This window comes from Varanus komodoensis, unplaced genomic scaffold, assembly GCF_004798865.1.
Source record: "Varanus komodoensis strain SLA01 unplaced genomic scaffold, ASM479886v1 scaffold40, whole genome shotgun sequence".
NCBI classification, from domain to species: Eukaryota; Metazoa; Chordata; class Lepidosauria; order Squamata; family Varanidae; genus Varanus; species Varanus komodoensis.
The window spans coordinates 7392435-7419911 of record NW_025335942.1 but is presented as its reverse complement, the minus strand read 5'-3'; the positions used below and the strand labels follow the sequence as shown (position 1 = coordinate 7419911).

Sequence of the window (27477 nt, the reverse complement as noted above, 5' to 3'; positions counted from 1 at the left end):
GCAGAGCAGATCATAAGGAAAGATGGACTAGGATTGGAGAAAGGAGTGCTGAAAATTGGTGGAAGATACATCAATATTTTAAAATATGCAGATAGGGCCTTATTCCTGGCAGAAAGCAGCTATGAATTGAAATGACTCCTGATGAAAGCAAAAGAAGAAAGTGCAAAAGCAGGACTGCAGCTGAACATCAGGAAAACAAAAATCACAGCTTCAGAAGAATGACAGAACTTTCATGTCAACAGTGAAGAAATCAAGGCTGTGCAAGAATTTGCAAGTCTTGACTCGGTCATCAATTCCAGTGGGGATGCTGCCAAGTCATTAGAAGGCTGAGACTTGGAAGGGCAACAGTGAAGGAAGTAGGGGGAAAGCAAGTGGAAGAATGTTTCACTGGAGATGGAGGCTAAGATCATCCGCATTCCCGCCACTCTGCATGGGTGTGAAAGCCGGACGGTGAAGGCAGAAGACCAAATATGAGCTCAACTCCATAAAGACTTAACTTTATAAGAGCTGAGAGTCCAGCGCAGGGCCTTTGGAGGGCTCTCATTCATGGTGTCAACAGAAGTCGGTGCCTGACAATAACAAACAATGAATTCCTCTCCATGAAAACTTATTATGTCGTTGTAAATTTTGGGGCATGTGCCATAAACCAACGTGGCTTCTGTGCAGAAAGCAGCAATTTGTGGCTCTTCAGTTCCAAAGTGGGCAGGAGACAACCGGATGGTGTTCAATGTGGATAAGTGCAAGGTCTTGCACCTGGGGCATAGGAATAGCTGTCATAAGCACAGGTTAGGGAACAAGTGGCTGGAGAGCAGCCCTTGTGAAAGGGACCTCGGGGTGCTGGTCGACTGCAGGCTGAACATGAATCAGCCGTGTGATGTGGTGGTCAAGAGGGCGAACGCCACCCTTGGTCGCATAGCCAGAAGTGTGGCTTCTAGATTGAGAGAGGTATTACTACCACTCTAAACGACTCTGGTGGTCCTGCAACTAGAGTATTGTGCTCAGTTTTGGGCCCCTCATTACAGAAAGGATATAGCCAGGTTAGAGTCAGTGCAGCGAAGGGCCACAAGGTTGGTGGCGGGTTTGCAGGGGATGCCGTATGAGGCGAGACTGAGGGAACTGGGTCTCTTCAGCCTGGAGAGGAGGTGACTCAGAGGGGATCTGTTGGCGACATGCAGGTATGTGAGGGGGTGTCACACGGAGGGGGGTGGAGACCTGTTCTCCCCTGCAGAGGAAGGCAGGACGCACTCCAGCGGAGCAAAGCTCAGGGAACCCAGGTTCCATTTAGATGCCAGGAAGCACTTCCTGACAGTCAGGACCCCAAGGGTGTGGAATGGGCTTCCATGGGAGGTGCTGAAAGCCCCATCAGTGAGGGTGTTCAAAGATAGGCTGCACATGCACATGGTGGGCATGTTGTGAGCGGAGCTGGCTGGAGCTGGGGTCAGACTAGATGGCCCGGGAGACCACTTCTGACTTGCTATGTTTCTATGTATTTGTGGAGCTCCTCTCTCTCACACAGGACATAAGAAAGCTGTGCAGGATCCAGCCAATGGCCTGTTAAGCACTCAATTCAAATGGAACCACACCAGCCAGAAGAGGGCTGCGAATTGCAGCAGGACACACGGAGGGAACGGTTCAAGCCCCCCCCCCCCCCCCCCCGCACACTCACAGCTTCACATGTACTTTGGGAAGGAAAATGCAGGCAACCCAAGCCCTGAATCTCCCATCTGGTTTGGCCCCAAGTCTCAAACAAAATTAATGGCACTGGCCAAGCTGCCTGGATTTTCCATGCAGGCTGAACCTGGAATTAACTGGGCTCCAGGGGGTGGGCGGCTGCGTCCCCCAGCATGGAAGGCCGAAGAAGGAAGGAAGTTCCAGGCTTGCGCTGTTTAAATCCCTCGGTTCAGCCATATCACATCCCCCAACTGCACCGTGGAGGCACGCTTGCGAGCGAAATGTACGAAAAAGGCATTAACCACATATGTACTCTGAATAAAACCACATGTCTTGGCTACATAAATAACACGCCACATCCTCATGTCTTGTAAATAACTCAAGGAGGGCTCCAACTAAAATCCCGGGAGCTAAACGATCTGCATCCAAGTTGAAAGCAACCCTGCATAGTTCTTTGCAAACTCGCATTTGCTGCTGGAAAGAGAATACCTGTCCGGGGAGGAGACGCAGCCTCGAGAGAAACAGGACTGCCTCGAACCCGGCCGGTAGCCAGAGGAGCCACGGCACCATTTTCCCCAGCAGCAAGAGACAGCTGGCTCTCACCGTCCTCCTGAGGAATCGGACAGAAGTATCTGTCTACGTTATCTCCCAGTTTCCTCCAGTAACTGACAAGATACTGTGAAAGGTAAAGGTTTCCCCTTGACATTAAGTCCAGTCATGCCTGACTCCAGGGGGCGGTGCTCATCTCTGTTTCCTGGCTGAGGGAGCCAGCGTTTGTCCGCAGACGGTCTCCGTGGTTGTGTGGCCAGCATGACTAAACACCAAGGTGCACGGAACGCTGCTACCTGCCCACCAAAGTGGCGCCTGTGTATCTCCTTGCATTTGCATGCTTTCGAACTGCAAGGTCGGCAGGAGCTGGGACGGAGCAACGGGGACTCACCCCGTCGTGCAGATTCGAACCGGCGACCTTCCGATCAGCCAGCCCAGCAGCACAGTGGGTTAACCCACCGCGCCACCTGCGGCCCTGACAAGGTGCTGGGGAGCCCCAAAGGAAAGGTGCTGACACGCTCACCCCCTCCCGTTCCCGCCACCTTGCAAATGGGACGCCGAGGGAAGGGACCCAACCGGGGCTCCTGGGGCCACCTCGGCAAACGGCGCCCGGCCCGTCCGTTTATGATGCCGGGCAGCCTTCCCTGGCCTTCGGATGGGTGGGACGGCAGCCCCCATCAGTCCCAGCTAGCATGGCCATAGGCCCTGCAGGATGAGGATGATGGGAGCTGCAATCCGGAGGATGCCACTTTTTGAAAGGCTGATGAAGTGAGTGGACGGCTCGCTTTGTCTGCCCTGAATCTCTCCTGCCAATCGATTTCACTGGAATCCTCAAGTTCTGTCCAAGAGGACGTTCTCTCTGCTTGATCCACAACTTACAAGACTATATCAACCTCTCTCGTGCCCATCCTCTAGGATCCTCCACAACAGGTACACACCTCCATGTACATGATTAATGCAGTAATTGCTACAGAACCCTAGAAGAGTCAGGCTGGAAGGGGCCAGAGGACCACCAGATCCAACCCCCGCCCAGTGCGGGACTCCCAGTTCAACCATTCCTCTCAGAGGGCTGCCCAGCTTCATCTTGACGGCCTCTCGGGTGGGAGAGCCCACCGCCTCCCTCCATCATGGGTTCCCTTGTCATACTAACAGGAAACTTTCCCAGATGGCCAGCCGGAATCTGGCTTCCTGCAACCTGAGCCCATTATTGCACTCTGCGTCTTGCACTCTGGGATGGACGGGACAAGCGCCTGGCCTTCCTCTTTGTGGCAGCCTTTCAAGCATTGCAAAAGTGCTACCCCATCTCCCCTCAGTCTTCTCTTCTTGAGGCTCAACATGCCCAGTTCTTTCCATCTCTCCTCACGGGGCTTTGCTTCCAATCCCTGGATCATCCCTGCTGCCCTCCTCTGGACCCTTCCCAGCTTCCCTGCATCTTTCTTCAACTGTGGAGCCCAGAATTATACGCTCTTGCTCATTGTCTGCATAAATATAAATATATAACGTAAATATGCCACTGCAAATCACAGCAACAAGCAAAAGCTTATATGTCTTGCAGTGCATATAAGCTTTCGTAGTTCGTGTTTTCGTGGGAATCACCTAGATGACACACTGCAATTATGAATTTGAATTCACTCCTGCTTAAGAATCTGGTTCACCCAGTCTGGGGATTAGTTGGGAACTGCTGTGGGTGGAAGGGAAGGGAAGTCTTCAAGACCTTTCCAGCAAAATAATAAATGCAGTTATTTACCTAAGAGCGGGGATAGGACATTTTGCCTAACTAGGCCAACTATGACTAAATTTCCCCCTTTCATCCTTGCATAATTTTATTTTGTGTTTGGATGCCAGGTTCTAACAGTAGCTTCATCCTTCAAATTCAGGTTGGGGCATTTTGAGAGAGGAACAGTCCAAGCGCCGCAGCTGTTTCAAGAATGGCTCAGAAGCAACAAACAAACTTTTGTTCATCAGTCAATAAGCAAGACGGAACAGCTCAAGCTTGTCCTTATGGGAGCTCAATTCTTGGGGAATTGGCTAGAAAGCCTGCCCCGGTTTCTAAGCAGGGCTAGTTGTAAACTCTCGTTAATTCAGTGGATACCTCCCATTCTTAATTGTTATCTGATCTGCTAATAAACACACCCCAGGAAAGGGTTAACCAGCCACTATTTAGAAGTATCCCTCATCGTAATTGCACAGAACAGTCTTATGTCTGAGTAATAAGGTGAGGGATCACCGGATTGGAGGAGGAAAGTTCAATCTCTTCCATGCTCCTGCCACAGACCGAACTTGATGGGGGGCTACTCAAGCCCCTTGGCACTCACACGCTGCGGCTGATTAACCACTCCAAACTTCCCAGGTAAGTAAAGGATGCAGTTATTAGATATGTAATGAACAATTTTGCCTAGGAAACGCCTCAAGCCAAAATACATTTCCTTTGGTAAGTATGTTTAGGAACGGATGCCCTCTGAGAATTAGCCTAGGAAAGTGGGTTCACAAATTAGCCTAGGAAAGTGGTAGTGAAGTGGGTAAGTAAGTTTCATTTACTTACTATATTTATATCCCTGCCTTTTTTTTCCTTCCAAATAACTCCAGGGGAGCTTACGTCATTCTACTCCCCCATTAATCTTATTCTCACTACAACAACCCTGCAAGGTAGGTCGGGCTGAGGGTCTGTGACTGGCCCAGAGTGGGGACTTGAACCCGGATCACCTGACTCCCAGACATGAAACGAAGATAAACTGCAGCTTGCTGACACTCACGACAACCATCGAGAATGAGCAACTGAGCCAAGAAACGAAAGACAAGCAAATCGCTCCCCCATTAGCGGCTCGCCGGCTGCGGGCACCAAGGCGGCGACGAGAAAGAACAGCACGCCTACCGCAAGGGACCCCTGGGCAGGACCTGGCCCCCGAGCGTCGGCCACCAGCCCTCCGACCAGCAGAAAAGCAGAGCCTGGCGGAGCCCAGCCCCTGCCCTGCAGACCTCCCTCGCATCTCAAAGCAGATTTCGGAAAGGAAACTGCCCGGAGGGCTCCGCAATGTGGCCGCTCGCAGAGTCGCTCAAGCACCCCACTGGGGCGGCCCTGCCCTGCCCGGGGGGCCCTCGCCATCTCCGCACCCCGTAAAAGCGCCAGGCCGGAGACGGTCGCTCCTTCAGGCGGTGCCACCGTCTCTGCCGCCCTCCGCAGCGACGGAGCTAAATCCGCTCGGCCGGCCCGACAGGCGCACTTACTTGGTCCCAGCTGCAGCACCTGCTCGAGTTCAGCCTCCGTGGTTGCTGAGGCGATGGCGTGGGGCAGCTTCAGCGTGAAGGGCAGGACATCCCTTGGGGAAAGCAAGGAGAGTGCCGTTAGCTCGCCTCGCACATGCACCCTCCTCACGCAACAGGACACAACCCCAGAAAGAACGTTCCCTTAGAAAAAACTCCCCCGCCACTTCCTCTTCTTTCGGTCTGATGGAGAGATGATTAAGAGGAGGCTGTTTGGAAGCCCGAGATACCCTTCTGCTGCAATGCAGGATATCCGTTTGCCATTCCGAATAGGAGCCTGCACAAAACGAAAGGCGTGCTCACAGCCGATCGCCAGAAGGGCCCGAGTGTTTTCACACCACTTGGGTGTGAGTGCGTATATTGCAGTTCCGCAGCCTACGAAATCCGCACCACGCCAAAGCTGACCGAGAAGTTCAGCGAAACTGAGAGCGAAGTTTGCCAACACCCGACCAAGGGAATATTCCGCAGGCTCTTCGACCCCAGCTGAACGAGCTCCAGGACCAGGGCGGAGAGCAGCTTTCCGTGTGAGCCCTGGGAGAGCAGCTGCCGGAACATGGAGCTCCGCGGGCTAAGCGCCATCTCCGCGATGGAAAGTGCTTGGGCTCTCAGTACCAGGAAAAGCATGAAGTGTTTGGGGCGGCATGGGGCTTGCAGCCTCTTCCTTCCAGCCTTCGCGGGGGCCCTGTGACCGCATCGTGGCCCCCCAAGGGTCTGCGAACCATAGGCTGAGAGCCACTGGCTTAAACTATCCACAACATGGGAAGAATAGTGGGAGGAGGAGAGAAATGGGTGCATTCGGCATCCAGGGCACCCGTTTTGCAGATGGCTGGGTGGAATTGTCGCTGGTGGCGCTGGGTGTTCAAGGACAGGCTGGACGTGCACATGGTGGGCATGGCGTGAGTGGAGCCGGCTGGTGCCGGAGGTCAGACTAGATGGCCCGGGAGGCCCCTTCGGACTCGCTCTGTTTCGTATGTTTCTATGTTTTCTATGTTTTGGGAAGGGGTCACGCCACGTGGCAAGGGTCCCTGGCCAACCCACGGTCAAACCCTTCCCTCACGGCCCATATCTCACAGTTTCTCAGCAGCATGCCTGCTGAGGAAGTTCGAAAACGCTTGCAATTTTAAGCACAGAGAAATCCATATAAAGGCAGCCAAAAGTTCAATTTTAGAGTAGTCTACGAAATACCTGCTGATACAGTAGAAAGCGATGAGCCGGAACAAATCTGCAAAGCTTATTCCGGAGCCTTCCAAGGAAAAGGCTGCAAAGAAGAAGGAAACCATCTCACTTGTGCAATCCACGTTCCACGAAATGTTATTAAACACACTTCCTACGTAGTAATGAATCTCCAAAACAGTGTTTGTAATGAAAACACATACACAACTACCCATGTGAAATGTCTCAGCCAAATGTCTGTAGAACAGACTTGGGCTGTTTTGTGTTTCAAGAGTCTCCACAGATGCTTCATTAGTTAATTAAAGGGTCGGCAAAAACTGAGTTGCACAAGAGCAGTTGGCAAAAACTGCGTTGTTTCCTAGCAAACATGATGGATTCTGCTGAAAGTGCTTGCCTTCGTAAACACAAACCCCACAAGCAGTCTGGATTTGCAACGGACAGTAATACATTTGTTCCAGATGATAAACCACCTGAATTTACTTTTTATATACATGCACATAAAATCAATCAAAGGATGATTTATTCATTGGCATTGCACATGTATAGATTTTATTTATTTATTTATTTTTGGATTCATATCCTGCCTTTTCCCTACAAAGGGCTCAAGGCAGCTTACATCATTCTCCTCCACCATCTTATCCCCACAACAACAACCCTGTGAGGTCAGTTGGGCTGAGAGTCTGTGACTGGCCCAAAGTCCCCCAGTGGGCTCCATGGCCGAGCGGGGACTTGAACCCGGATCGCCCGAGTCCCAGTCCCGTGCTCTAACCACTGCACCACCCTGCCTCACAGCCAAAATCTATCTTTAGATGTAGATTTACCACCTTTAGCAATTTAGAAAACCCATCCTTTCACTTCTCCATTTCTCTGCCCCACAGCTATAGAAATACTGCTTTCATGAAGCGCAGACATAACGAAAGTATACTGAATCTGTAAACAGATGCTACCCGTCGCTTTTAACAGGAAACACACGCCCCTATTAATTTTCTAGCTTGCTGATATACCTGGCTTCTTTTTCCTGGACTAAAGAGTGAATTAGAAAGATCCCAGGAAGAGACGGAATCGTTTTCCACGCCAAAAGAACTATAAGATCAGTGTTGGGTGCTGTGGGAATTCATAGGGTGAATGTTCACATATTGTATGGCAGGCGTGTGCCTTCCAGTGAGTTCGGGGCACCTAGTGGCACCTCTGCTAAAGACACGAGCTCACAGTGGCTTGCGAAGGCACCGACAGCAGAGCCGACAACGTGTGCCGCTTATCACAGCAACAACAAAAGCAGTTTTCATGACAACCCAAGCTACGTGTGTGAGCATCACGAGGTATTAAAAACGGTCAGAGGCAGCTCCTCCATCTTATATTTCACTGCAACTAGTGAGGGTGTTTTTCTTAGGGGGAGGGCAGAAAGTTCCAAAATAAATATCTGAGTTAACTTGTGTTGCCCCTGAGTGTTCACACTGAGAAATGGGGGTTGGCTATGCCAAGCAGGGCCTGCAAGGGGCTGTGCTTCAGCAAGGGTTAAATAACCACACTGTTTGCACGGAAATAGGCCAGGAGAAAACCGCTGCTCCAGTTTGGGTCATATTCTGGCTTCTGTGCCATAGGCTAGAGAATCCACTTGATTTGGTCTAGAATGCCAGAGACTCCCTCCATATCAGTCCTAAATTCAGCTCTGCTCGATCACAATTCTTCAGTGATAGCTATGACTCTCAGCAGAGGTGAATCCTCGCGTGAAGGTCTTCAATGTTTGCTATCTCCTCCCCGCTTTAATGCTTTTAAAGCCCCCCAAGAGTGATTCCATGAATGCAAATCAACGGAAAATAAATGTGCAGACGCAAAAGGCATGCAGGATGCCAAAAAGGGATTGCAAACAAACATGGGAACAATCCAGGAAATAAGCATTTTTTCTTAAACTACTTACTGTATGTGCTTTCCTTGATTGCAAACTCCTTGAGGCATGACCCAAATTCACTGGGTAGACGCAGAGATAAGACTTTCTTCTGCATTCTTGAGGACTTCCTAACGAGGAATGTCTATTAAAATGAAAACGAGAGCAAGGCTTTAAGAGATGGTGGCTAAATTCTGGCCTTCTGTTTATTGCATTTATATGCCACTTTTCTTACACCGAGGAACCCACGGGGGCTCTGCTCTGCCCGTTTTATTTTGGCTGGCCTCCTGTGTAATTATACAGAACTTTCCGCACAGAGGTGAATAACTTATGAAACGCTGTAAAGTCCGAAGGGTCTCCTTGTACGGGATTCAGTGATAACCCGCTGTGCCCACTAACCATGCCCAGGTCTGAACAACTCTGAGGTCCAGCTTCAACTTGTATCCCCTGTCTTGCAGGATACGATTATTTAAAAAAATAATACGAAGGCCTTAGGAATGCTGGTGGCCTTTTATAGTTTATTCTTTCAACTGTTTTACTAGGTTTCAATATGTTGTTACTTATATGCTGCCTAGGAAGGCCTTTGGCAGTCATAAGTGGCATATAAATATGTAAATAAATAAATAAAATGTTTTGTATGCCCTTGGACCAGGCTGTCCTCCCTCTTCGTGGGTCAGAGCGCTTGGCCTGGCCCATTCGCACAACGAGATGCATAAGAGCCGCTTCCTGGCAGTGTCCACACAGCCGGAGCGCAGTGGGTCAGTTGCGGTAACGACCATCCGTTGTGGCCGGAGGTTCAAACGCAGCCTCTGTGACACCGGGAACCAGGCTCAGCCGCCTCCTCTCCCGAGGGTCCTGCTGCTTCATGGCAGAACAGAGTCCATCACCAGCCACACCGGCCTTGGGCTTGGGCTCGGACCAGCCAGAGCCCTTCCCGAGGAAGTCGGCGTGGGCCGGCCAGGCCAGGTGGGCCACGTCTTCCGTGGAGTACGGCAGGGTCGCGGCACGCGTGAGTGCAAAGACTTCAGCAGGGCCAGCCGCACGGACCGTGCCCTTCCGCCTGGACCTCCGTCAAGGTTCACACTCCCACAGTGAAATACTTGCCCCTTTGGGGACACAGTTCCTATGCTACTGCGGTGCAAGGATGTGCAGAGACAGAGAGGATGGATGGATGGATGGATGGATGGAGGCAGAGAAGGGAGGGAGGGAGGGAGGGAGGGAGGGAAGGAAGGAAAGTGAAGTCCGTTCTGTTTCTCAATTTTTTTGCAAGCAAGTTAATTCTGCACGGTCATGAAGAAGGGATGCCCTACCAACAGGCACCCCCTTTGCCTTTTCAGGCCAAGCAAAAGGCGTCTCTTACTCCGGGAGGGTGAGGCCGTAGGACATCCGCCGCTTCGGCATCATCCAAGCCAAGCTGCAACCAGACGGGGTGCGTGTGCAGGAGTTTATCCAGTATGCTGAGCTTACTGGGCAGGCTGTCATATCCGGAATCCCGAGCGAGATTTTTGGAACCCTTCTGTTCTGGACACACCTCACCCATAGCTTTCTCTAGGCTAGAAACAGAAACAAAAGCAAAAGCGTAAGGTTTAAATTTAAACTACCGAAGAAACTATCAGGACTTTCAAGGCAACCTTCAGCCGCTTTATCAGAATCAACATTTCCAGGCCCAGTCCATCAGGAGGTTTACAGCTGCGCTGGAGGTACTCCGGGAACGTCACCGTTCTTCTTCCTAGTGACTGGCACTATCGCACGCGGTGCGAAGATCATGGGGTACAGCCAACCCCTGTAGGGTTACTGGCCGGCTTTCCCAGGGCCCTTCCTGGAGACAAAAGCCGGTTCCACTCCTCTCCCAGCAACCTCATGCTGAGTCCCTGCTGTATCGCAACCCTTCTGCTTACACTTAAGATTCTTCCGTTCCATTCTTTCCATCGGATGAAGCAAAGGACGCCTTTGGCACCACAAAAAGGCTCTTCCAGGAAAGCCACCGCAAACACTCTTTCGCTTTTGGAATATCCTCCTCCGGAAGAGAGGGCTGAACATTGTAAAGACTAAGGGAGGAGGTTGGTTGGATGGTTGGTTAGGTGGGCCTCTTGTCTGCTTCTCAAGCCATCTCAGCCTAGTATCCATGGATCCCCCACCTGGGGTGGATCCATCCCTGCTCGTATCCAGGTTCACGATCCTAGAAATCCCAAAGCTGGTAGCAACATCTACTGGCTTCTAGTCAGTCATGACTTTCCCTTTACTAGGTGAGCCCCTGCTTTGCGAGCAGTGAAATGGACCCGGGACGGTCCCCGCCAGCTCACCCCTCCTGCAGCGCGATCCATCGTCCAGGCAAGCTGAATGGCACCTCCGGACGCCCGCTGTGCCACCCAGCACATCAGGCTGGCAAAAGTTTGTCTATGGAATGACACAGAGAAGCAAGGACTGCGCCATTTCAGGCCAAAATAATCGGCGGGGAGGCATTTCTACGTTCAAGGTATCGGCTGAATTCAACCGGTCTCACCCCAACCCTGCATAGCCTCCAGCAAGCTGTCATCCGAGCCCCCACCTGCAAGAGGGAGATAATTACGGACATTCCCCTTGCAGGGCTGTCGTAACGACAGCTGAGTTAGGAAACATCAAGGGTTAGCAATGCTCTGAAACGCTACAGAATTGTTGTTCTAGTACGAACCATTCTAAGAGTATTCAGCATATTTAAAAACTGGTCCATGCATTCGTAGCCAAAACTCTTATCATGCTGCTTCTTGATTTTTAAAAAAGAAATGTACTTCTAAGTCACATGCAACTATAAGGAGCAACTCCGCTGCAGAACAGAAGACATTGTGTGGCTTTTCTTTAGAGAATGATTCCTTAAGGAAAAGCTGCCCTGTGAAAGCAGACTTACTCTAATAGGACATCCCAAGTTCTTGTCCTCGGTCACAAGGATTTAAATACACCGGTTGTGACCACGTGGGTCGGAATTGCAGCTGAAGAGCATCCTGTAGCTCATGTCCTAAGCTTCTATTGCAGAACGATCTGCTGCTGGAGAAATCAGACCTTGGACGAGAGGTGCGTGGGCGCAAGGGACAGGCTGACGAGCCGCCCTCGCCTGCATAAGCCAAAGGGATTCACCCTCCCGTCCCATGGTCTCTCCCGGCTCCACCATCACAATGGGCCCAGAAGTGACTTCACCGCGAAGGACTGCCAACGCAGGAAGGGTGCTCGGCACCTGCGGTGCTTTGCAGGCGACTCACCACAGAGCAGGTCAATCAAGGCCGCAGGTACTCTGCTTGCTGGCGCGTCATGCTGGCAGGCATCGGTATTCCATTAAAAGGAAACTTATTCTGGGGTAAGACCCAGAGTATGGGTACCCTTGTGTGCCCCGGGGGCAGTTTTCTACCCGCACAGTGTCTGTCTTTCCTCTGCTCCCCTCAGATGCGAAGGCTGTCACAGGAGTTTAGCATTTTAATTCCATTTGGTACACCACCCTGGTACCATAAAATGAAGGGCAGGAAATAATGGCTTTAGACAGAGCGAGAGAAAGCTGGAGAGCTTGCGCAGGACCGTCCCGTGTCACAACAGCTTCCCAGCACATCCTTCCCAGCGCCGTCTTGCCAGGGATTCCGACTACAACGAAGCGTCTGCAGCTCTCGGAAGGGAGAGGGGTCCCCACCATCCAGCCACGGCAAACACGACCTGGTCGTGTGGAAGTAGCACTGAATGTTTCGTGCGGAAGGGATGGAGAGGAGGTCGCAAATGCTCAGAGGCCCATGGCACACCCCTGTGCTTCCTGCATGCCGGACACACGTGCAAACTGGCCCCGATCCATCCAGCAGCAGGGCTCAGGACTCAGTCACATCCCTCTTGCTCCATTAGCTGTAATACCTGCGGCAGCCAGGTGACCGGCCACACCTGTTGCAATTACGTCTTCCGCACAGCTATTACACGGACAGGTGTTTTGCACCTGGCAACCCTAACATTAGTGTGAGCCTGTCATAACCTGGCACGTGACTCGTTTCCTGTTCTGCTCAGCTTCTAAGTGGTCATCCAAGTCCGAGGTGACTGACTAGTTTTCTCAGCAAAGCAGGAGAGCCTTCCTTGCGAGTTCTTTCCCCCCGGTAATCCCAACGGATGCAGGGCAGCCTTGGTTTCCTGGCACGTGCTCCTCTTTGCTCCTCATTTCCTCGCCTTTAAGGAGATTCTGGAGTGCCGTCTTAGGACTGCGTTGGAAGACCAATACATGGCCATGCAGTCGCCGTTCTTGAGGGCTCAGCCTAAGTCTCTAGAAGATTTATCTTTAGTCTGATCTATCAGTACGTGTGCTTGAACAAAATGATACCGACAGCCCTTAAAGTTTTACTCCCAGCCTTTCTCTCAGGCTAGGTTTGTTCTGGTACTAGAGGCAGGTTGGAGAAATGTGTGAAAGGGGGATTTATTTATTTTAAAAGCATGGCAGGGAGAGCAACCACATTTATATGGCGATCGTGCTGCAGGAACAGAAGGAAAGAGGGCTGTGTATACAAGCATGAGCTAGGGGGGAACTGATCCAAGTTGCCAAGAGGAGAGGGTGAATCCTCAGGCAATCCACGCCCAAGGGAATGTGCCAGCTTCACACCTCATTCCTCAGAGCATTTTTCCCCGTCTCCTTGGCACTAGATTGCGAAGGTTCAGTGTTGCTGGACGCCTCGATGGTGCCGCACTGACCCCGAATGTCCGAACGGCCTTGTGGTCCAGAGCCATGTGGTGCCCTGTAGGACAATGGCCAAGCTCTCCCGTCTGAGCTGCCAATGCCATTCCAGCGAGGACATCCCACAGATTCCCCTCCTCACGGAAGGCCCCCGCACTGACCCCGAGGGGGCGCATTTCCCCCGTTCAGTCCCCCCCGTGGGTCATTTGCCAAGCCGAGCAACGCAGTATCCAACCCAAAGCTAAACTCAGACCTATGGAACGCGCTCCCCAGAGAGGTCCGCCTGGTGCCGTTATTATTTGTTTTTCGGCGCCAGACCAAGACCTTTTTATTTAAACGATATCTTAATTGTTAATTTCTGTTTTTATTTATTGGTTTGTATAGTTTCGCCGAGATGTATCCGGATTTTTAAAGTTTACTTAACATTTGTTTATTTGCCTTGTAAGCCGCCCCGAGGCTTGTTGCAAAGGGGGCGGCGTAAAAATGCTTTAAATATAAATAAATAAATAAATAAATAAATAAATAAATAATAAAATGGGTCAAGATAAGCTGCACCCTCCAAGGTCACCGAAGCTTGGGCTTCTAAAGCACGGGTTGCTCAGACAGGTCCAGCTGGTGGGAAAACATTTATATGGCGCTTGTTCTGCAGGGGCAGAAGGGAAAGATGGCTGTGCGCATAAGCATGAGCTAAGCAGGGAGCTGATCAAAGTTGCCAAGAAGAGAGACTTTTAGTATTGAGGCGACATATGAAAAAACTAAATAAATAAATAATAAAATAATTTAAAAAAAAAAACCCCTCCAAGGAAAGATCTTACAGCAGGGGCCCCATCCCTGCTGGTCCCTTCCACCCTCAAGCTGGGATGTCGTAGAGGCCGCACCACAGCCAATGACCTCATGGCACAGGTAGGGGAGAGGGCGGGCTAGGTGGCAAACAGCCCCTCCATCCTTCCCCCCTTCTCTCTGCATCCTGTTACCAAGGAAACCAGGCCCACCCATTGGCACCGTCTGGTTGTCCCCTGCTTTTCTCCACCTCCAGCAAAGCCCTTGCCAAGTGAAACGCCTCCACTTCATCTCCTCCAGGGGAAAAAGGCTTTTGTGCCGTCATTTCCCTGTGGCACCGGCTCCCTTTGCTCCCAGGGGGCTCATTCTTGGGGAGAAGCAGGTGGGGAGTTCACAGCAGGCCAATGGCCAAAGGGAGCAGAGCGGCTGAAAGCCTCCCATCCTGAGGCGGGAGAAAAGCGGAGTGGCCGGAATTCCTCGAGAGAGAGAGAGAGAGAGAGAGAGAGAGAGAGAGCGCTGAGAGAGGGGAACCTCTTGGAAAAGGGACTTTCCGCAAGAAGGACGATCCCAAAGCACGATCCCGAAACCGGGACACACGTGGTAGGGAACCAGGATGAACAGTGGCGGGCTTTTGGTGCTGACTGTCAAGCGTTGCTCCCTGCCTGTTTTCCCGGGTGAGGCTTTTTGAATACACTTTTAAATGGAGAAGAAGGCAAAGCTGCTGTGCATTTCTCTGCCCGTGAAAGCTGGCCGTGTACAAACCCGACAGGGGGAAAGGGGATGCTTCTGAAACAGCGCACTAGTGCTTGTACAACGCGTCGTTAGGATCCTTGCAGCCCTAAACTCCTCTGAGAAACATGACGCCAGAAAACTTCCTGAGAGAGGGCATTTGGAAGGAACTGTGTCAGCAGCATGATTCATTTCCCTCTCAGACTTCAGCCCAGGTCCTGATGAAGTCACTCACTTTGGTGCCCAGAAATCCCCCTACAGTCCTCAGAACTACTGATTTACATATATTTACACACATATGCAAATAAATATTTCTGGATCCAGGAGCATCCAAGGGGTCAACAGGTCCTCCATTCCAGCAGGGATTGCAAACCTCCTCAGGTACTGTCTCTCGGCAACAGTGAGCTCATCGTATATTCCCAAGCACACCAATCTCCATCATTCTGCCCAGGGCCAACACCAGAGCTCCGTGGGCACCCAATATAATGTTGCTGATGGCCTGTTGATGCTAAAGCCCACCTGCAGAAGCCCGTCCATTCACTGTTCCAACTCCCTTCCTGCCCACATCATGTGGAAAACCTTCCTTCCGCTCCCAGCCTCCTATATTTCCTCCTGCTTTTTTTCCTTTCTTTTTAAACCTGGCCAGCGTTTGCTAGAACTGCCGATTCTTCCTTTCCCAGCTGGCCCGCTCACCTGCGAGGCGCCCCGTGCCCCGCCAGCCAGGTGTGCAAGCTTCACACGTAAATTGCAGCCGTGGCTTCCGCAGAGCACATCTCGGTATTCATGGGGGTGTTCTCTGGACCTGAGTGATGCCAACACAGCATCTGCAAAGGCTCTGCAAGCCTGGAGGGGGGAAACTGTGCGAGGCACGAGTGGCATACCAGCCCTGGCCCAGTCTTGGCTCCAAAGCCCATCAAGCGGGACTGAGACACTCCAGGGAGACCACCAGAGGGACCACCAACTTACTCTCGACCCCGGTTACTGTCCTTCACCTCCCCAGCCCGGGTCCATCCTGCTACGGCATCAGGAAATCTGGCAGACAAAATCAGAGTCCATTTCCGCCAGCCGTCTCCGCCACCTCATCCAGGAGCAAGTCCATCCACTGAGCGGACGTTCAGCCAGCGCGGATTAAAAACACACCTACAAAATGGGAGCACGCCACCTGCAGTCTTTCGCATCGATTCTCCAAGAAATACAGTCTCACAAGCCTTTCTGAAATCAACCAAGTTTTCACTGAAACTGCACCTCTGTGTCACGGAGCAGAGGGAATTTGTGCTACAAACAGCACAGGAAGCATTTTCCCCATCGAAGCCAAAGCTACTTGACCCTTCTCACTGTCTTCAGTGCTTATCAACCCCGTACATCTTTTCCGGATCCAAACCTCCAGTTGAAGCTAAAATTCCTCAGTAACCAGACACAAAAGATGGGGCAAGTTCTACTTTCGGTCCTTAGGGATTGTTTACGTATAGCTGGAAACCAGATAACATTATGTCCACGCAGTTCCTCAGTTGTTACAGGAAGCCAAGCGGGCGTAAAATAGAAAGGAAACATCAGCGTACTTCTCAGCCGTGGCCACGGGCCCCACTCACGGCTCATCCGAGCACCAAACGTCATTGCCTAATTGCAGAACGGCGTCGGCAGAGGCCACAGAGACTCCCTCCCTCCCTCCCTCCCTCCCAAGTTCACCAAGTGATGCCCTTACGCGGTGCTTTAATTCACCTTTCCGGGCTGTTGGGTCCATCCTCCAGCGTCGCATCTGTGAGCACCATTTCTTGTTTCAGCTCCCCGATTTCTGAAGCGATTGTGTCAATGAGCTGGAGGAAGGGCAAAAAGGGTATGACGGCAAGTCAGTGGAAGAGGTGTGGAAATAAAAGAACAGGCAAAATGAATCACTCGGAACAGAAACCCCGTCACCCCTTTCAGCTTGGACTTCCCTTTCCTGAGACAAGGAAAACAGGATAACGGGCTTCTTCAGCTCCTGGGGCAAAGGCGTTCATTACAATCCCAGGGGGTCAGGAAATTGCATCTTGCATTTCCCAAGTAAATACAGCAAAACGGAACATGCTTCTTTAAACATTTCTATCTGCCATCGAGCGAAAGATGTTGCAGGGTGGACGCAGTTCCTTGCATCTTCAGCAAGGAAGGGGCCTCTGACTGGAGAGATGTGGGTCCTTGTTTTGGTCTAAACAAGCACCAAAGTGGTTTATGCAATGAGGAAGCAAACAGCAAGCTGGTCAAAAGCTAAAGCAGGGCAAAGCTAAGTCAGACGCAGCTCGCACGCAGGCTAGAAAAACACCAGCGCAGTCCAACGTGAGCATATCTGTCTCTCCCCACTGCAATCAAAGAAACTTCCAGCGCTGTAGATTGGCCCATTCCATTCGCCGTCAGCATTTATCTCAGGTGTGCAAAGCAATTAAATACACCTGGCGCAAGCCATGGGCAGCCTGGCAGCCAGCAGACGGTTTTGATCACAACTACCTCCAACTTCCGTGAGCACAGTCAGGGATAATGGATGATGGGAGTTGCAATCCAGACCCTTTCGTGAGCACCAAGTTGCGTGTCCGCTCCTCCAAGGATGTGGCTTTTCTGCAAAACTTTCCCATGCGAATTAGTCTAATTCGCAAAGCTTTATTCACATTGGATAATTTTGTGTGATGTGTTAGAGACTCATTTAATTTTGCAGATTCAGTAAACAAAGAAAGCTGAAAGTGCACTTCAGGCTGGTTTTTTAAAATACCAATATGCAAGTATTTGACCTGAAATATTCGAGGAGGAACATTAAAGCACAGCCTGGATCAATGTCGGTTCCAGCCAGGACAAACAAGCTAAACTTCTCAGTGTCATAAATTACTGGAACATGGAACTGATCACAGGGGAAGTAATACTAGATTTAATTCTTAGCTGCTCAAGGATGTAAATGTTGTCAAACCAAACAAAAACAGTGGCTGGAGCGCTATCGGGTTTAGTATTTATTTATTTATTTATTTATTTATTTATTTATTTATTATTTATGTATTAAAACATTTTTATGCCGCCCCATTCGCCGAAGCCTCGGGGCGGCTTACAACAATAAGTTAAATAATTAGAATCATAGATTAAAACTATAAACATTAGAATAAAATACAAACATACAATATAAAATAAGCCGCCCTGGCCAGATAAAATTAACATTTAAAATGCTGCTTAAATAAAAAGGTCTTTGCCTGGCGCCGAAAATAAATTCCAAAGAGATCCAACACCATCACCTTTAATTCCAGAAGAGGAAACTTCTTGAAAATGAGGGAACTGGTAAAAAAGAAGTTGAAAGGGGGAATCAAGAGGGTTGAAGACCTTCAAAAGGCTGGGCAATTACTCAAAACCACAACAGAAGCTCAGCTAAAATGTGACCCACAGGTTAGGAAACGGAGCATGAAGTCCCAAGGGGTCACCAGCGTGGGAAACAAGCAGTATCAAGTTGACTGATAGAAGAAGGCCTCCGTCAGTGAATGGAAGTCTTGCCCAAATGAGGAAAACGGAGTACCAGGGAAATTCAAAGGGTACAAGCTCGCACAAGGGAAATTCAAGAAGACGACACAAGATGCAGAAAAGCTTTCCGAAATGCACACAGTTAACAACATCAAGACCCACAATACACTTTCTTTAAATAAATCAAAAGAAAGAAACCAGCTACAGCTGCTTTTATGAAAATATGACTACCGTATAAACCTTTATTTATTATTTATTTATTAAAACATTTCTATGCCGCCCCTTGCCGAAGCCTCGGGGCGGCTCACAGCACAAAATAAAATACAATAAAATACAAAAATAACAATATAAAATTAACAATATAAAATAAATAACAATATAAAAGAAGTCACCCTGGCCAGATAAATAAGCAAATATTTATAAATATTTGTAAATATTTATAAATAAGCAAAAATATCACAGTTTTGCTAGCATTTCTCCACACCCCTGAAGGTTGGGTCATTCCTGGTCTTCTGTGCAGTTTTTTCACTATTCTATAATAAAAGGTTGAAATGCGTTCCTCTAAGACTTAATTATGGAAATTATGTGGGGGTTTTATCCTCCTCTCAAGAATGCAGGAATGTTTCACCCCTAATTTTCTCCAGCATGGGATTCAGCCCTTGGGTCGAAAGAGAATGCCGTCTTTCATCTTTCAGTTTGCACACCGTCTGAATTACGCAGCCGTCCTCAGCTTTAGAAGGGGTTTAAAGCGCATAGGAAAATATGCATGTTGTGGGAGGGAAATTAAAACAGAAGGTGAATCGGATCGAGGCAAAAACAGGATGCAGCTGACCGAGGAAAGAAAACAGGTGAAATGGACACGGGTGGGAAACGGACTCATTGCATCCGCCAGACAAATGTGCTCCGTCGGACTCCCAAGGCACGTGTGCCCCCTGTTGGACACAAGGACACACTGCAGGGGACCAGACCTGCGGCCCGCAAAGGGTGCATCTGAGCGCCCGGCCGGGGTGAGCTAACCGTGTCTCCGGCTCCCCTAATGGACCAGTGCTGGGCAGTGGGGCAGTGAGAGGCGGGTTTTCCAGCCGCTTTCCGGTGCTTGGAGTGCAGGCAGGTGGGCCCAGGGCAAATCCCCTCTCGTCCAAAGGGAGCCCCACCAAAAACGGAGCACGCGATCGTCTGCCGTGAGGCTCCGGCTTCCGGGCACACTGGACCCAGGGCTTCGGCAGCCTGTCTTTCGTAGTCCCATCTCCTGGAAGGCCTGACACCAAATGTTCCACACACAGATAATCGAGAAGTAATTGCAATCTTGCATTTTTCTCTGAGCAAACTGCAGCCGTCACACAGCAGCTGAGAAATGTACTTTATGCAAACATTATTTGGACAAGGGGTAGGCAACCTTGTGGGCTCCAGATGTTTGGCTCTGCAACTCCAGAAATGCTGACCAGTGGCAGGCTGCCCAAAGCCGGCAGAATGTGTCACTCAAAGCTGGACTTGGGCAGTCATTCATGCCTGCTCTGACTGTACCACATGCAAGTCCTCCAGGTATACCAGAGAGGAGGATGGTGGTGATTCTGCACCTGCACCTGTCTTTCTTCCCTCTTGCGAGGCTGCCTAGGCGGCTCGCATAATCCTCTTCCACTCAATTTATGCTCACAACAACAACCCTGCGAGGTAGGCTGGCCGAGAGCTTGCAGCTGGCCCAAGGAGCACAAGGAAGTAAGTTCTGTCCTTGGAGCGGGGTCCAACCCTTCCGAAAGGACACGAAGGTCCAGATCCTGCTTGATCCCATGTGTGGCTTCATGCTGACCCAGCGGGGGGCTGCTGGCAGAAGCGGGCTTCCCCAAACCCCTCAGGCGTGGCAGCCCTTCCAGCCGCCTGAAAACGATCCACGGAGGGTCGGGGAGCTGCAACGTGTCTCGGGAACGCCACGCAACCTGGATGGACAACCCTGGTGCCGGGCCGATGCCCCTAACTTCTGCTTTCACGATCCCAAACAACCCAGTCCCACCTTCCCACCTGTCTCCCCTCATTTCTTTCCAGGTGAGCTGCACACACCTGAATGGGGCAGGCAGGGCCCGTCCCCTGGCGTTCCAAATACTCTGCGGAAGTGCCGTGAATTTATACTGCAAGGCGAGAGTAAACAGGATAAGGACACTACTTTTTCCGGGGGGGGGGGGGTCACATTGGACACTGGCAGTTTCTGTGCTTTACATTAAAAGAAAATCCATTTGCTCTTTGAACAGCAGAAAACTTTTGCAATCTGCCCCTTCCGTCTCGTGTTTGGACCAGTGAGTGAGCCAATGTTGCTTTAGGAAGCATTTTGATACGTTACACAACAGAAAGTGTATTTCATATTAAATAGTTAATATTAAATCTGGGAGGAGAGGCCAGATTTGGCCCTTGAGGCTGTAAACAGAGCCATGAACTTGGAGGAGAAAACTCCTGCCTGGATCGCTGTGCCCAGCCTGATCCCTGCAGGAATCTCTCTTCTGCAGATCGTTTCAAGACCTGGGTCTTGCGGGAAAATGTCAAGGACAAAAACCGCCTCCATTGGATCAGAGCTTCCGTCAAGCTGGTGATACCCTGAACCTATTTTTCCACCGGCTTGCAAGTTCCAACCGTGTGGCTGCGATTTCCCACCCCATCCCCTTCCCATCCATTCTCAGCACAAGATTCCACGACACAAGCCCAGAAAGAGGGAGAAGGAAAGTGCCTGGAGCAGAATGAATCTGCCAAGACAGCAGCGTCCCATTTTGCAGGTGAGGGCGAGAGGGGGATTCCTCATGTGAAAAAGGAGAAGGCGACCGATCCGCGAGCATTTCCCCCACCAAGAGGAACAGTGTGCCAAAGACTCGCTTGGATTCTGCAGACACGCAAGGAATAAGAGCGCCTTGTAAAGAGCCGCTTATTATTCCCCCGTGTTGCAAGACGCCTCTTGTAAGGAGCGAATTAGTATTGCATGCATTACTTGTCTGCAGCATTACGAGCTGAGCTGGCTTGCCGTGGTTATGCCGAGTTTCGGTCCTATTCAGCCCTGCCCGGTGGGAAAAAGGCAGATTAAAACGGCATCCGGTGGTTTCACGCTAGAAATTGCGGGTGGGTGGATGGCAACCCAGTGCCTAGAGAAGCAGTCGGAGTCTGTGCGACCAGCTGCCACCACCAGGGGTAAAACAAAGCCAGTCTCCTCAAGAGGTGTGCTGGGAACGACTGGCCAAGGGTCCGGCTGGGTCCTTTCAGCTGGGCTTCTTGGCAGCCCCACCATGTCCTTCACGGAGCAGACGTCAGCGTGTGCTCATGCGAGGCGCACAGCCCGGGTCAGGAGCATAACAAAACGCGGTCGTCCGATCGTGGGCCTCCCCTCGCCACCCCGAGGCACATCAGCTGGAGTGGTCAGCCGGTTTAACGGGCATTCAGGGGGAAGGCCGCTGGGCAGGGTCTGAGTGCCCCACAACTCTTTAAAGCAGCGGATCTGCTCTGCTGCAGAAAGCGGCAAGCCCTTCTTCCAAGCAGCGAATTGGGGCGAGGACGAGCCAAGGGGGAAATATCGCCGGGAGTGCACAGCTCTGGGCTCGCAGCTGTCTGGTTCCTGCAAGGCCCGGCATGTCTTTGGCACAGTTCCCTCCTCTGGCTTGGGAGACGATTCCTGGGCACCCGTGCCGGGGAGGCCTCGGACTTCCTCGCAGGCTTGCTCCCGAGACCCATGCTGCACGGAAAGGGCCTCCCGCGTCCTTTCCCCCTCCTCCCCGCCAGCCTGGGTGGCGGTTTTTGAAGAGCGGCTAGATCCTTGCCCGTGCCTGTCCAGTAGCAAGCGGCTCGTTCGGATTGCCAGCTCGGAAATCAACCGTGTTGCGAAGAGGCAGGCGCCCCGGGCAGATCTTCTGCATTGCACAGCCGAGTGGCCGAGGAGCTGGCCTTTTGCCGAGCGGAGACCGAGCTGGTTCCGCGGGAGCAGGTTCTGGCGAAGAGCTTCCCGCGTGCCCTTGGGTGCTCCATATCCACCACAGGGTGACGGGGAACTTCCTTGGCAGATAAGGGTGCAATTTACCTGGAAGCCTGGCTACCCTTCCCTGACGCGCACCAGCTCATCTCCCGGACGGCGAGCTTTCTGCCGAGGTCGGCCTGATTGCCGGTCCCGCCTACATTCTCACGGCCTGCCCTCTCCTCTCGGAGGCATCGGTGGCTCGGATAAGGTCCTTTGAGCAGTCGGGAGGTGGCGACCCTCGGCAACTGGGAAGGCCTCCTTCCACCTGTCCATCGCCTGTGGGCGAGCCTCGATCTGGTCTCCTCTGAAGGGATGTCGTTTTGCGAGGTGTCTGAGGACAGCCAGCTTGCTGGGACCTTTCCCAGCTCTCTCTTGCCTGCGTGATCCGGGAAAGACTTGCTTCTTGGGACCTGCTTCTTGGATTCGGGCTCGGGACACCAAAGAATGGACGCCTCTTTTGTGCGAGGGGAACACGCACCCCCTTTGCCCACCCGTAGCCAGGTCCACAACTGTGCTGACGTCTCTCGGCCTTTGCAGTCAGGCAGTGCAGGAGGGCTCGGCCTCCTCCGTGCAAGCAGCGGATGGGTCTCCGGTTGGGAATCCTCGGGGGGCTGCGTCCTGCAGGAGCACAGCTTCCCTTCCTCCCCGGAGTCCTGCGTCCCCTTGGCTGTTTCCGCCTCCTTTGACGCTGGGTGAGTCTTCAAAGGCACCTTGTTTGAAGCCTGGGTGGCAGCCAGCAATGGCCAATGTCCCGCTTGTGGGTTTCCCGTGAAGCCTGGGCGGCACTGAGGCATTTCTCAGGAGCATCTCAACCGCCGTCCCTCCCTCCGGCATTTTATCCCGGCAGGAATACGACAACGCGCAAGGAAACCTGGAGACGTGCAGGTGGAGGAAGGGGCGCGCGAAGCGAGGCGGCAGCAGGGAGAGCCTTCCTGAGTCCCACCAGACCCGCGCAAATGTCCACGGGGATGCCGGAAGGGGGGAGAGGCCGGCTGCGTGGCTTTGCAAAGGGGGCAGACTGCGTGTGAACGGGAGGGCTCCCAAACGCAGTCGTACGGATCCTGCCAGGGAAAGGGGGCACTGGGTTCAAGCGTGGCTGAGGCCACAGCAGGCGGTCGGGCTGAGAGCGCAGCAAGGAAATGCGCTGCGGAGCTGCCAGCCTTCCCCCATAGCAAGCCCCACGGAAGCGAGGGCACATCAGCTACGACCAGTTCACTGGACCCGTCGCCTGATCCAAATTCTCTGGCTAGCCTGGATAGAGTAGGCAATGAGCAATTGCCTGAATGGGTTTTGTGAAGGGTAGTTGCTGTTTCAGAGGAAACGGGAGGCAGGGAGGGGCCCCGATCCTTCCCTCCGTGAAGAGGGGAGGGGGACTTAGCCCTTTGTTCCCCACTGCATTCTGAATTGGAGCACGCCCCCCCCCCCAACGACAATCTGCAAAGGAAGAAAGTGCTTGCTGGTACCAAAGGGAGTCCCCCCCCCCCATACAAATCGCAAGCACAGCTGACCAGATCCAGGCGGAGGGCTCAGCACCCTGCCTCTGGCGAGGGTCTCATCCAGACCGCCCCCGCCCCGCCCCCCTGCACCGAGGGCAGGTGTGTGGTTCGGGGGCACAACCATCCCCCATGACTGCAGTCAAGCTTAATCAAGACTGACTGCAGGGATTGTTCAACCCCAGCTTTGAAGCCAAGCCTAGGAAAAGCTGCCCATTCCCTGACCCAGTTGAGGATGAGATCAGGGTAAGATGCAGGCTCGGGACCTCCTCGTGTTTACAACCCGGAGCATCCTGTTTGCAGAGATGACGGAAGGCCTGCCAGTTCTGCCGTCTTGCCATGCACAGAGGCTGGCTGCAGCTTGCACAGAATACACCACTAATTTCCTCCGCTCAGGAGGGGCCTAAGAGCTGGCCAGACCTTCAGCGAAGGTTTCCAGCCTCTGAAGGCTCGGCTGTTAGCCCTGAAGAAAGACCTGCCTCCGCTGGCAGCTCATCCCGCCTCAGAAGCAAAACCAGGAACGCCCTGATTCAGGAAGGATTTCGGCAAAACCTGATTTTGTTAGCAAAACCTTTGCGCTTTAAACTACAGCTGCCATGTGCATAAAAGCGTTCTGATCTACTAAATGCTGCGGCAGCAGGAAATGTATTTGCCAGTATAAAGCCCAGGGAATTAATTAAATGCATAACCGGAATGGCTGGTTTTCAGGGAAACTGGAATCAAATGCAGTGCACAGCTGGCCCTCTTGTTCTCCATCAAAGCCCGCGACTCAACAACAGCCAAGCTTCCAAGAAAGCACGTGGCATTGTTTATCCTCATCCTCTCAAATTACAAAGGGAAAGGCAGATTCCAGTAGCTGGGAAACTGAGTTATTGCAGGTCCCTCAGCATCCCGAGCCTGGAAAATGAGTAGCGCGAAACCTCCCATCCCAAAGAAAATGCACGTCGCAACTTGAAAGAAGAAAGGGCTTTGCAGTACCTTAAAAAAGCTTCTCCTCTCAGTCAGGCACTGGGTTTCCATGGCTGGCGCTGACGTTTGCTCCGGGAACGCTCCGCCGAGTCCCTCCTAGAAGCAGAGACATTTTTAATGGCTAGTCCAGTCTGTAGTCTGTAGGAAATTCCTTTCCAAGCCACAAGAACAGTCTCGACAACAGATCGCCAAGATCTTTTCCTGTCAACAACACTGTGCCCCATGTTTCCTCCTCGAGTCTTTTACCCACCAGTTCTTGCACGCTGGACTTCACGGATTCCTACAGGCACCCCCCCACACACACACACAGACCCCACGAGTTGCTTCGGGTGGGTTTTGAAAAACTCCCCAAGAAGTCCCCGTGGAGCCCCCAGGAGAACACTGCAAACATTTCACTGCGTTTCCAGATCTGTCCGGTGTGTTAGCACCGAGGATTGTGCCCAGACAGGGACATGAAAAATGTCACAAGTGTTGGGGAAATTCGGGGAAATCCTGGGAGAAAAAGGTGGCTGATAGGCGCCTTTGTGTTATAAAAGCAAACCTGCCACATCTCTGCGTCTCCTTCTCAGAAAGAGCCCGAATTTCAAGACAGGCTCCTGCTTTGTGTTATTTTCCAGCTGTTCCTTTAAGGGATGGTTCCTCCCTTTGGCTGGGAAGCCTGTGCAGAATGGGCTACCAAGGAAAGGGGTCCCCCGGCTATTCTTGGGCTAACAAAACTGATAAGGTGGCCAGCCAAGTTTTTCTAGCAGAATTGCAATCACCCTGATTTGCATGCCAAGACCCACCATAATTCCTGTGCCTCAGTGATCCTTTCGTTAACCTCCTGTAATCAGTGCCATTTATCAACTCTCCTGGCGGATTCTTTTGGCCGTCCCCATTCCTTCCCTGACCCATCTGCCCTGCTGACTCAGAACCTGAAAAACACTCTGCACATGCTCTGGAAGCTTGTAGCTGGTCTCAAGCAGGCAGCACTGGCAGCACTGTTTGCTAGATTTATCCCTGCAGAGGGTACCTGAGGGCTCAATCTAATGAACTGCCAAGGTCTGAAACAAGATCCGTCTCCCAGGGCATCCAAGCATACGACTTTCCAACTGGTATTTCAAGATTCCCTGACAAAAGCAGAGAGACACAAGACCAGCTTGGGAGCAACACCGAAGAACACAAGGTCACTTTCAGGGCCAGGGCTCAGGATGTGACCATGAGAAATGAGTGCCTCTGAGCATGCTCAGAGTGTTGTTTCAGCTACAGCACCATCCATGATAAAAAAAGTAGCAGCTAGGTGGCACCGGGGGGGCAGAAGAATTTTCTCTGCAGCTCTGCGGCTGCAAGCCATGCATTTTATGGAGCCGAACATCACTTTCTGAGGGTCTTTACAACCAAGAAAAGCAACCACAGGGGCTCCAGCTGTGCCTGCTGAACAGCACAAGATGGCTGCTTAGTCCTCTTCCTCCCGTTCCATCCAAAATCACTCTTCCCAGAGGAAAGGAACAGCAACATGCCTATTTCCCCTGGATCTGGGTGCAGGAACCTGTGACTCTTGATGCTGCTGGATTGCAGCTCCCATGATGCTGGACCGTTTGCCGCAAGGGCTGGGAACGCACATCCAGCAACATCTGGAGGGACGGGGGTACAAACACCTGGCCTTGAGATGGGGAACCCGCCCTCGGTGCCGCTCGCAGGACTTGGGAGAGAAGCCGAGAACGTTCCGGCCGCACTTGCCCCCACATCCGCCCCGTTTCACCCCACAGCTGCTCCCTTGCACAAATAAACACAGCTCACAGGGGAGAGTGCGCATCTCAGTGCGCGGCAGTTTTCCCCCAGAGAGCACCGGGACTTGGGCCCCTTCAGGGGCCGCCGGCCGAGTTTCCACGCTAGTCAGTCTTCCAAAAGAAAGAATGTTATCTCTTCCTAGGAGTTGAATCGCTTCCGTCACCCCCTTCTTGCCATGTGCAACCGTCCCATTGCTTGTCTTACAGACACAAACCACACTAGCTTGAAAAAAGGTGATTCATTCACTCTCGGAATCATCCTCCCACGTTCCTAAATGCCTCTGCTGAAGTCTTTGCTGCGGTCCCTGTCCAAACCGCAGCACCTCCTTCAAAGCAAAGCAAAACCGATACAAAATACGGAATGCAAAAGCCCCTGCAATTGATGGAAGCATTTGGACGGAGAGGAGGATAGGAAGTAGCTGCTATAACGTGACACAAAGACTGCGGCCATCTCCCCATCCCAGGGATCATGTGGGGGGCAGGGGGGCGGGCGCAGGTGAGCTGGGCAGGGGACACGGGCACGATCGTGGCCACCCCCCCACAGCACGACCACGATGGCACCCGTGCAGGGAAGGCAGGCGCGCTCGTGATCGCCACCCGATGCAGAGTTCACAACCTGCGGCAACATTTTCATGAAATTCCTGTTTGCGACCTGATTTGGCCGTGATCTGAGGCATTCATGAGTCAAAGTATCACTGTGCTGTTATCTTATACACTAACGATCTCTGCCAATTCTCCTCCTCCTCCTCTTTTGACGATTTCATCCAGTTACTGCAATGAGACAATCTGCAGCAATTAACATAGTTTCTACCAAAGCCCTCACTGAGTCAGCATTACGGTTGCCAGTTCACCTCAGAGGAGAGCCAAAAGGTCAAATGGCCATTCAGAGCTTGTTCTCTCGTCAACTGGCGCCCACGTTTCTCATATCCCCGCCCAAGTAGTGGCTTTCCCAACACAGTTCCTGTCTCTCGGGCTGTCTCTGTACTTCAGCCTCGGCTTTTCTGCTGGGGAAATCCAAATGCCCCCTTGGTTGTCCATTGTCCAAGCCTTTCCACGGTTTGCCCGGCCGGCCACGACACCCCTAG

The 27477-nt window shown here is 52.0% G+C and overlaps 1 protein-coding gene across 2 annotated transcripts; it reads right to left on the bottom strand.

Moving 5' to 3' along the window:
- Nucleotides 1-3653: 3653 nt before the first annotated feature.
- LOC123029725 (ras and Rab interactor 2-like) lies at nucleotides 3654-24904 on the bottom strand. Of its 2 annotated transcripts, XM_044442956.1 has the most exons (6): nucleotides 24633-24904; nucleotides 16434-16528; nucleotides 9900-10092; nucleotides 8573-8684; nucleotides 6667-6739; nucleotides 3654-5537 (listed from the first exon to the last, which is right to left on the bottom strand). In XM_044442956.1, the coding sequence occupies exons 1-6, from the start codon at nucleotides 24672-24674 to the stop codon at nucleotides 4970-4972; spliced, it is 1083 nt and encodes a 360-aa protein (XP_044298891.1). In that variant the 5' UTR covers nucleotides 24675-24904; the 3' UTR covers nucleotides 3654-4969. The 2 variants fall into 2 exon arrangements, with proteins under 2 accessions (XP_044298891.1, XP_044298893.1); XM_044442958.1 differs by lacking the exons at nucleotides 16434-16528; nucleotides 24633-24904 and adding an exon at nucleotides 15681-16327.
- Between the last annotated feature and the right edge of the window lie 2573 nt (nucleotides 24905-27477).